At 34.9% G+C, this 11745-nt stretch overlaps 1 protein-coding gene across 1 annotated transcript; it reads right to left on the reverse strand.

Moving 5' to 3' along the window:
• Window positions 1-391: 391 nt before the first annotated feature.
• On the reverse strand, window positions 392-965 carry LOC114182396 (uncharacterized). The gene has a single exon (XM_028069266.2). It carries the CDS (start codon window positions 879-881, stop codon window positions 486-488), a length of 396 nt encoding a protein of 131 aa, XP_027925067.1. The 5' UTR covers window positions 882-965; the 3' UTR covers window positions 392-485.
• Between the last annotated feature and the right edge of the window lie 10780 nt (window positions 966-11745).

The raw sequence follows: 11745 nt of genomic DNA on the forward strand, positions 1-11745 counted from the left end.
TACGTTAAATAAAACTTGTACTTAAATAGTTTCTATATGATCAATTTATAAAATTTGCAATTATTTAATAAACAAATAAGATTTATTTATTAAATAACCAGTTATTTATTAAAATAAAGAAAAATAGCCTACTTACAAAGTCAAACAAACCTATAGAAATTTAAGAACACTACCCATTTTTTTTATTGAAAAACACTTAGTATAAAATTAAACACAACGAAATTAATAATAATCTATCAATACCTAAAATAAATATTTCGGTGTCAGATAAAAAGAACTATATTTCTAAATTCGACAACTTCGCACCGCCGTTCACTCAATTTCACACTCGAGCACACCAGCGTAGTGACGGCAACAATAATTAAAAATAATTACACATACACACAATAGATAAAAAATAAATTATGAAAATATAAAAATAACAGTAATAAATATAATAACTAATAATAAAAGAAATAAAATTTCAACACAATAACAGTGAGGGACTACTCAGGGATAGACAGCAGCACCGGCCGCCACGCTCTTCTCAACAATCGGCGCCGGAACGAAACCGGCACCGCAGCGGCGCTACCGCGCAGCAGTCTACAGCCAGTCCGGGATCGGTAACCGACGCCGACGGAGACAGACGGGAGCAAGCTGCCGAACTCTTGGCGTTTTGTGATCGGCGACGGCGGGGGCGGCGAGGAGAGGAGCAAATCCTTCAGCCTGGAGCGGACCCTGACGTGGCTGTCGGCGGATTCCGGCGGGTCGTGGAGGAGGAGCATGCGGAGAGTCTTGCGGCGGCGACGGCGAAAGACGGGGCTGGCAGTAGGGCTGTGAGTGGCGGTGGTGGTGCAGTGGCTGGCGAGGAGCTTCAAACTGTGGTGAAGTGTGGTAGGCATTTGGATTAGATGGGATTTAGGGAGAGAAAGAGATGTTAGAGTGAGAGAGGTTTCATTTTGATTTTAAGAGAAAACAAGGAACCATCAATTATAACAGTATTTATGAAGTTGGTTGGATACTTAAAATTAAATAAACGGGTGAAATATTTATTTAAAGAATTTATATTTTATGTAATACATTTATTTGTTCATTGTATTTTCATAACATAATTTAAATATTTATTCAGTTTTATGATGCTTCATATATTATAGTCGGTGATTTATATCTGGTTTTTGTAAAAATTGTTCAAATGTTTTATCAATGAATTTTCAATTATTATTGACTACCATCGAATGTGATAGATTCTTATTACACACTTTTTTAGAAGAATTTTTGCAATGTTGAGTAGTTATTCTCGACAAGGATTAGATTTTTATCTATTTAATGAAATAGTCGATAGTCATTTTAAAAATATTTACTTGACCTTTTTGCAAAGAAAGTGTTTTAGTATGTTTGTTCCTCATGTTTAAGTATTTTTATTCTTCATGTTGTGAATGATTATAGGTATATATATTTAGTTGGTTTACATCTAATTTTCAAGAAAGTCCTAGTTCAATAATCAAAGTTTTATATTCTATGATTGTTTAATCTTTCAAAGTTTAATGGTGGATGATTTGTTTAAGGATAACATTTTTACAACTTTTGTGTTGGTGTAATGTGACTAGAGAAGAGGGGATGAATAGAGTCTGTAAACAAATTCAAACACAGTGCACAAACAAATAAAATATTCAAAGTAAAGAGTAGGGGTAGAGAAAATGCACACAGGAGATTTATATTGGTTCACCTTCACTTGAGGATATGTCAAATCTCTTAAGCAACCTACTTAAGATATTTCACTAATCAACACATTTGATAAGTAAAGAGTATTTCCCTCTCTAGTTTACACAAGTTTCAACCTCTTCATGTACATAAGTATAAATCTCTCTATGAATCTTTCTTAATCCCCCCATCAGATTAAGAACTCCAATTACAATGAATAATAAAAAAAACACTCTCATAGTAGAAGTCCATAGTTCAACTCATAGGTTACAACTTCACTTGGTGAAGGATTTACAAAATGTAAGCTCTCAATCCAATATCTTTTTAAACACTATTGATATAATAGTTTCACAACACTTTGTTCTTTCTTAACTCTTTCATTAAACTTCTCGTATGACTTTGCATCCTTTATATAGTTATTGCATTTCAAAAACTTTCTACTTTGAGAATGTGAATTATTATGAAATAATTCTTTAACATTACAAATTATGTAATTAGTTCTTATATTTCAATTACTCAAATAAATATATAAGTTCAAATGATCAACAAGAATAGAAATGAAAAACCACTTAATTAGCTATCAAAGTGTGTTTCAACTCATTTTAATGTAAAATTGAGTTCTATTGTTTAGATAATCTAATGCCTTAGTCATCTAACGACTTAGTTGCATTAGGTCATCTAATGCCTTGTGTCACTTAGGTCGTCTAACACCTTGTGTCACTTAGGTTCTCTAACAACTTGTGTCACTTTGATCATCTAGTGACTTAGGTCGTCTAATGCTTTCTCCTAGTGATTGCCTCTATTGTACTCATTTAACATATTGACTTGTCTACTCGTTAGACTCATCTAATACTAAGACTTGGTCTTTGCATTTTCCAAACTTTGTGCTTATACTATCACACATAACATTTTAATATCAACCTTTAAGCACATCAAAACATAATTACATATCATATATATATATATTTTTATCTTCAACACATGTATATTACTTGCACATAGGATGGTCAAGGATAGGTACACCTTGTGATGACATACCCCTTAGCCATGACCAAGCACATTCAAGAAGGGTTAAAGTCATCTATGGAACGTGAGCCCAAGCTCCTATCATCATAGGCCATCAATGAGTTCTTATTACAATGGTATTCTTTGGCCTTCTAATTCTCCTACATGTGTTGGATAACATGTTTACATGTACTTAGCTTTTGTTAAGTTCTTATTGTTTCACACTCAGTCATATGTTGTTGGGTCATTTTTACATGTGCCTTCTAACATTTTCTCTTAGTTTAGATTTTGGAAAAATCTAAAAAATATATGTTCATTCTCAAAACTACACTGCATATGTTCCTTTGAATGCTTTTATTTCTTATATTTGAGATCATAGTTGTCATTAGATCATTAACAAGTTCATAGAGTTAGGTTTTCATTATGTTGTGTTGAGTTTCATAATCTATCTTTTTATTCTAAAAGGTTTCTTTCCATTTTCAATTGCTTCTTATTCAAGTGCAATATATATGTTGTAGTGGTTTTTCTTTGTGGTGGAAAGTTGTTGAGAAAAATAGAAAAGAAGTTCATAAAAAAGAGCAAAAGAAATTTCATGAAAAAGTGATCAAAACAAGTGCACTCATTGGTACAAAATATAAAAACAACAACGAGATTTTAAATCAGTTAAATAAAAATGATGAAACAACATATGTAGTGATACACTTGTAATTTTAAAATAATATTTTAAATCGTTTTTTTTAAAACCCGATATAATATAGATTCTTTTTTTTTTCACTTAACGTATATCGTGCTTCACATTTGCAGTGACACACTATTTTCTTTTCACGTTCCCATTTCCCTCATTCTGCCAATTCACATTTAGCACCTCCACTTATTGACTATATTTGGCCCTCCTCTCATTGCCACCAGATAATGCCTCTACACAACACCTTCATGAGAACCCAACCTATCTTGGTTTTGATCTAGTTGCCCCCATGTTGCTTCATCAGTCTAGCCTATCCTTCACTCTGCATTTCGAGTTCAGACCACCCTCCATGCCTCATTTTCGATCCAAACCATCATCCACTTTGCATTGCTACTCAAAACCACACGCTATTGAAGCATGACCACCATATTGTGTATGCAACAAGGCCTCCTCCACGTTGTCACCTACCTTCACACCCTTATTTATCTATCATAGGTTAATATTTTTTTCATATTGTTTTGGAGTTTAAAAGTATGATTAATATTAGTTTTTCATTCTTTCAATGTTTTTAATGTATGTGTTATGCAAAGTAGGGAACTTTAATAATGTTAGGAAAGAGTTGAAGGACTTGAAGGAACTAGGGTTTGATCCTGATGTATTCCTTTAATATATATATATATATATATAACCTAACATATATTACATCGGTTATAAAACAACCAATGTAGAGAGAATAAAAACTTATTACATTGCTATATTTTACATCGGGTCTAAAACCGATGTAATTACCAATAAATAACCACTATAGAACGTCATTTTTGAACTAGTGACTAGAGCCACTACTTCTACCTTCTTTGGGATGTTTATTTTTCTTTCATTTGAAACTTTTTTAGAGCTTTAAACTTGACTATCTAGCAACTATTAGTTTTGGGTTTGAGCTAAAAGAGTGACTATATGTACCATTAGCCATCAACCAAAGAGACAAGAACCATACCCTTCTCTATTCTAGTTGTTTTTGGTTTATTTCATCCATTCTAGTATCTTTCTTTAATTGTTTCTCTTTGTGTGCTGAACCTTATTTCTAGCCATTTATTTTCTTATTTTTCATTGTTTGTACTCCTGGTTTTGTCATACAAACTATAATTTTGAAGTAAGCCTTCTTTGTTTTAGCCTTTTCTTCATTTTTCTTGTTTAGCATCCATTCAACTTTTGATTTTTTTTAGTGTGTAGGCTTTCTTTTAAGGTGATCCAACCCTTGATGTAGCATCTTAGGGGGTGGAAACCTAAAGTGGAATTGAAACCTTGGTGTAGGAGACAAGAATAGAAGGATAAAAACACTTGGAAAGGAGGAGAATCAATTTATTTGTATTTGCATCTTGCTCTCATTTTGAGTTGTAATTTGTTGCTTTGTTTTGTTTCCTGTAATTTGGCCTAATTAGGTGTCTTGAGGGAACCTTTGGTGGTCAATCCCATCTTCTAATTAGAACCTTATAATCTATTGTGAATCATTTTTAATTGGTGAGACTTTTGAAGGCTCTAAAGTGCCTTCTAACCTTACTATTAGGCCGCATAGATTAAAGTTATTGCTTTCTTTATTTGCTTACAATTTAATATGATTTTAGCTTTCTTTTTAACTTAAATTCCTTTTGATAAGTTTGGTGCAAGAAGGCTTGAGGTAAAATTTGGCAAGTAAAGACTTGGTTTTTAAGTAATCCTTAGTGATTGACCTCTCTTTCTTAGAGTCTAAGTAAAATTTGGCAAGTAATTCCTTTTGATAACTTTTTTCTCCTTAAGTCTCTTACAAAATTTCTTCTGAAAGAAAATTTGTTAATCTAAACTTCAAAATAGGATGCATAAACTTGCCTAGGGATCCTTTTTACCAAATTAATAGTGACTCTAGTGAAGAAGCTCCACAAAGTTTAAGTCAATTTGCTTAAGAGCTAAAGTCACTAAGAATTCGGATAAAGCAGGAGGTTATTACAAAAAGAAAAGGAAAGTGCTACTAAAGGCATTGACCACGACATCAATAACAGTTGAAACCAAGATGATAAAGGGAGTTTTCCAATCTTTGAACTTTTCTCAGTTTATCATTAAACCATCTTTCATAATTCCATCCTTTACTACTAAGAAGTTTTCAAGTTCATTTCCACTTTCCATTATTTTAAACTCCTTAAAATTTTCAAATCACACTTTAAGTTAATGTTGCCTCCTTGGTTACAATTAAGTCATAGTGGACAAAACCACTCTTGGGAAGTAGGCCTTGAAAACTCTGAAGGAAAGTCTTTCAAAATTAACATAAGGCCTCCTTCTATACTTTCATTGAGAAATATTTTCTTGTGAAACAAAAATTGATTGAAAATTTCTTTCATGACACCAGTGCAGGAAGGGCCTTTGGCAACGATTGTTTTTAATATTCTACACCGGTTCGAGAACCGAAGCATATTGGGGCGAGGCCAAAAGAGCATAGCTTTTGGCCTCGGTTAAGAACCGAAGCCATAGAGGCCCCTTCTGCCTCGGTTTAGTGGAACCCGAGGCCATAGAGCCCTGCCTTTTGGCCTCGGTTTTGGGTACCACCCGAGGCCATATGGGCTTCTTTTTTTTTTTTTTAAATTCGATACCCTTTTGGCCTCGGTTTTCGCTGCACTCGAGGCCAACAACACGCTTTTTGCTTCGGTTCTAGTATGAACCGAGGCCTAATATGTTGTTTTTTTTAATGCAGTTTCTGTTTTGGTGTTATTCCCACATTTAAACCTGCAAATTTTGTTCAGCACCCAGCACATACCAGAATAGACCAGAACATAATATTTTAAAACACATCCAGAATTCAAATTCATTTAAAAGACAATTACAAATCATTTACAATCAAGATACATGTTCTAATCAATAGTATTGTACATTTCAATTATATATTTGGCACATGCTATCCTACCAAACTTGATGGACTTTGCGGGAATTGCTGCAGGACTCTTGAATGTCTACAAAATAATAGATTAAGTTAAGTTAGTATATAAAAAGGAAATATTGCAAAGTATTCATTTTAATTCAAATATATATTACCGTTTCCCAATTTGTTGTAATACGAGCATGCACAGTGGTTGTCATCCATTGCATTATATAGTAACCGCACTCATATGAGCCGGTTTGTCTATTACATTACATTATATTAACAACGTTACAATTAATTAAGGAAGAAAATCAAGCAAACAATCATGAAGATATGGATAGAAATATCAAACCTGGAGAGAACACCATACAAGACCTTTTGCCTTAGCCGTTGGTCTCCCTAACAACATGTTATGTGCAGCAATTGAACTATGATATAGGGAATAAGTTAGGATATTTTTATATAACATGTCATATTCATAAGATTGATATTGAGGTTCTTACCAATCTATCACTTGTCTAAGATGGTTGGGGGGAGGGTGATGCAAAGAGCAAAACCACACAGCAAGGTTCTCCCTTAGGGAAACCACAAGTAACTGTCAATGACGCCTGATAAGAAAATAAATTCATTGTTATGCATTAAAATGACTGATTATATTCATAAGTTAACAAAAATGACTTACCCAGCAACATAAGGGACAAAATAAATTTCTTTTCCACGTTGAAAGCATTTGGTCACATATGCTTGGATGTCATCAAACTTGTTGCCTTCATGGGTGAGTTAGGGGTCTATAAACCCATATAGATCATTCAGCCCCATAGTTTCAGTGACACCAGACAGATACCTAAACCAAAAATTGATTTGATATAAGTAAATACATAAATATATCAAATAACTATATATAATGACTAAAAGACTTACATCATCCATAATTGAATAATGGTAATATTGAGTTCCTCTTATCCCCGTGCAAACTCCAAGACATCGTGGGAATGCAAGTAAAGTGGGATGTCAAGATCTCTCCCAAAAATGTTAGCATCCCAAAGGAACCTGCACCGGCTTATCAACTATGATTTCTGCAAGTTGGAGCAATGCACCAAGAGGATCGTCCAAAGAGAGAAGAATCTTCTTTGATTGAGGTTTTTCCTATATTGATGCAATTTCAGTTAAAATGGAATATAATTTAAGTTTGAATATAATAAACATGTAAACTTAAAAATGTAGTATATTTGTGGGTTTAAGAGTCTGTACCGAGGGGTCAGTATCAACCAAATCTCTAGGCCAGGCGAGGAAACACTGGAATGTCTGTGCCACAGTATACACCTCATCTGTTGGCACAGGAACTAAAGCATACGGCATGAGAACCTCCTCTACCGTGACCTTAACCTCATCCTCTGATAACTCCATGCCATGAAGAACTGTGGCTACCTCAAATACTTTTCCACGAGCCACTAGTGTCTTCTCTGTACCATCCCAAATATATAACTGACATGGATAAGTGTCATCCATGTCATCCCCGGGTGGAGCTGAACAACTCCCCTTTAGTCTTTGTTCATAATCAACACCATAACTGCATGAAGACTGACGAGAGGAGGAACCAAAAAATTGGCGTATGCCGACTCATGATCCAGCACCACGCACACGTCCAGGGTGCTCAGGTCGTCCATTTGCAGCAGCAAGTATGTCATGACGACCTTCTGGAATGAATCATCCTTGGGAGGTCTGCTCAACCAACGAATCCTACAATGTAACAAAAAAATTTATAAATCAAAATACAATATAAAACATGAACGAGCAATTTAGATAAGAATTGTATCTTACAATTTTCTCAGAGATTTCTCGTGCAGAGTCAGAAGTGTAGTTGCCCGATGAGCGTAAACGGGCTAACTTCCACTTCTGATGACGTGATGGTGGTGAAGGAGGCTCAGTATCTTCACCCTCAGAAGTTGGGGGCCTAGATATTTCTCTTTTCTGTCATTATCTTCTCTTCAAGTTTTCTATACCCACCACGAGATAATATGTGCGGGTTTTTATTTTGAGCACTTATGCTTTGAGCCTTTTTCCTCTTTACCTGTAACATATAAAACCCACTTTATGAATTAGTTAAAATTTTGCATAATTATCAATTGTGCTATTGATGATTTCAAATAAACATACCTACCATCCCTCAGATGTCCGAAGCTCAAGAAACTGACGCCATGTGTCTTCATCAATCCAAGTGTATTTCAACAATGGATTTTCATTCTTTTTATGTCCAAAGACATACCTTGACGTCAACTTGGTCTTAAAACCACAAAATTTCTCAACCACCGATGACAAACATTTTTGTCTTAGCGTCGGCACATTTGGAATATCAAATGTTAGCTGCAATATAGAAAATGTCATCAATAATATTTATCATATTATCAACAAAATCAAAGTATAACTTTAATAAGATTAATATTAGTTACCAATAAATCTTGCCATATCATTTCCCGATCAACTTCAGTGACATGATCAAAAGATGGCGTAAGGATTGATATTCTCTCTCGTGCCAACATTCCTAAATAGCTTTTGAAGACGTCCCCATAACGACCACTAGGCTCACCAGTGTCGACGTTAATATCAACATGTGTTTTCTGACCTTTAGCTCTTCTAATTAAGAGCTCTCTCAACCTAGTGGCTCCTCTGGTGGGTCTCTTAGTAGGTGCTTCATCCTCTGATGAAGTATAATGTTCAGCCATGTATCTGTGAAATGAAAACATAAAAAAACATTAATAAGTAACTGGCAAATTAATATATAAAACATTATTTAACAAAACACCTAAATGTTAACAAGAATATGAAATTCATACATAAAGTTATTGATTGGTCATATGTATATTCCTTCATCGTGATCTTCTCGAATTGCATGTACATCATCAACTAGATGGATTTCATCAACATTTATCGTTCTTCTAAATGGGTGGGTGACAGTAATATTAAGATCACTCATATTCTCTTCATTAGGATCAATTTGTTTTTTTCCATGAAGAGCGACAAACCAATGTTCAGACGCACCAATGCTCGTCTCGATAACCCACCTTTCGAAAATCCACTAGAGTCATTCCTGATTCATCTATTTTGACACCACTCTTATTGTCAATCCACTTACATTTGAATAGTGGAATAGTAAACATGGTATAATCAACCTCCCATATCTCTTGTATTACACCATAGTATGTCATTGATCCTACTATGGGATTTTGATCTTTAGATGTAGAAAATTGTAGCGACTCAACTTCAAGACTGACTCCACTATTTTGTACTGTGCTTTTATCATCAAGAGACTTTGTATAGAATGTGCAATTATTGATTTCATAACCTGTACAACAGATGACATCAAATTTCAACCCATTTGCTAACCACATCAAAGTCTCAGAGCATTGCGAATCTTTCAAAACCTCAGATTTAAACCAAGGCATGAATGTTCTATTATGCTCCATCAAATGCCATTTCTCTTATTGTCTTGGATTGTTCTCTTTCACAATGACTTTGTGTGCAGATAAGTAAGGCATTACCTCATTTGTGTTGTTCAATATGTATAGGTGTGCTTGCATCAAATCTTCACGATTTTTGGTAACCACACTCACACCTCGTATGCTGTTACTTATAGAACACCTGTTCAACCATGATCTGTGAGGAACTCCTATTGGTTTTGCTTTTGCCATGTAATCTGAACAAAACTCAACACTTTCTTCAGCAATATATCTTTCGATCATTGAAGCTTCTGGACGATATTGATTTTTCACACACCCTTTCAAAATCTTCATGTAACGTTCAATGGGATACATCCATCTTAAGTATACTGGTCCACAAAACTTGATTTCTCTCACCACATGAACAAGTAACTGTACCATGATGTCAAAAAATGATGGAGGGGAAAACATCTCTAGTTGACACAAGATGATAACAATTTCGGCTTGAAGTTCATCTAACTTTAAAGGATCAATGACTTTGCTACAAATTGAAGAGAAGAATGCACACAAACGCGTTATAGTTTGTCTAACATTTTTGGGTAAAATTCCACGAATAGCTACAAGTAACAATTGTTGCATTAAGATGTGACAATCGTGAGACTTTAGGCCAACAAGCTTCAAGTCTTGCATGAACACTAAACTCTGAATATTTGAAGAGTATCCTTGAGGTACCTTGACACTCTTTAAACATAAGCAAAAACTTATCTTCTCTTGTTTGGACATAGTGTAACATGCATGGGGCAAATAAGTGCGCCTACCAACCTCCCTTGGTGCCAAGTCTTCTCGGATCTTCATTTCAACCAAATCCAAACGAGCATTTACTCCATCTTTTGTCTTTCCCTGAATGTTGAGTAGTGTACCAATCAAGCTATCACACACATTCTTCTCTACATGCATGACATCTATGCAATGCCTAACTTCTAACTTTGACCAATATGGAAGGTCAAAGAATATTGATTTTTTCTTCCAAGGGCTCGATGCAGATGACTTCTTGGACGTTTTACCAAATACATGATGTACTTTATTAACTTTTTCATGAATTTGAATGCCAGTTAATGGAGTTGGTGCTTTGTCATTCTCTTGATGTCCATTGAATGCTTTCTTTAACCTTCGATAAGGATGATTAGCTTGTAAAAACCTTCGATGGTGCAGATACACGGTCTTCCTTCCGTTTTTCAATTGATGAGATGCAGTGTTTTCTTCACATATAGGACATGCTTTATGACCCTTGACACTGTACCCTGACAAATTAACATAAGCTGGAAAGTCATTAATGGTGCAAAATAACATTGCATGCATCATGAAAGTTTCAGAAGCAACAGCATCAAATACTTCAACACCATCAACCCACAACAACTTCAAGTCTTCAACTAGAGGATTGAGATATACATCTATGTCATTTCCAGGCTGCTTTGGACCAGATATCATCATAGACAACATCATGTATTTTCTCTTCATGCAGAGTCCAGGAGATAAGTTGTAAATGAATAATATAACAGGTCAACAACTGTGGTTTGTACTTAAATTACCAAATGGATTCATTCCATCGGTAGCTAAGCCAAAACGAATATTTCTACATTCTTCACCGAACTTGGGAAATTCCTGATCAATATTTTTCCATTGCATTGAATCAGGTGGATGACGAAGGAGTCCGTCACATCTTCTCTCAGTTGCATGCCATCTAAGGTTTTTAGCGTCTTTAGGATTTGCAAACAAACGCTTAAGTCTGGGCACGATTGGAAGGTACCAGACTACTTTCAAAGCAGATCCTTCCTTCTCTATTTGACCATTATCTTCACTGTTTCTTCTCTGCTTGTACCGTGATGACCCACACTTTGAACATTTTTTCAAATCTTCAAATTCTTTTCTGTATAATATGCAATCATTAGGACATGCGTGTATCCTTTTATACTCCATACCCATCGGACAAAGAATTTTCTTGGCATCATAGTTTCGAGTGGGTAGAGTATTTCCTTCGGGAAGAATTTCATTCA

This window comes from Vigna unguiculata, chromosome 4 (genome assembly GCF_037176805.1).
Source record: "Vigna unguiculata cultivar grain cowpea cultivar isolate G323 ecotype 2 chromosome 4, ASM3717680v1, whole genome shotgun sequence".
NCBI classification, from domain to species: domain Eukaryota; kingdom Viridiplantae; phylum Streptophyta; class Magnoliopsida; order Fabales; family Fabaceae; genus Vigna; species Vigna unguiculata.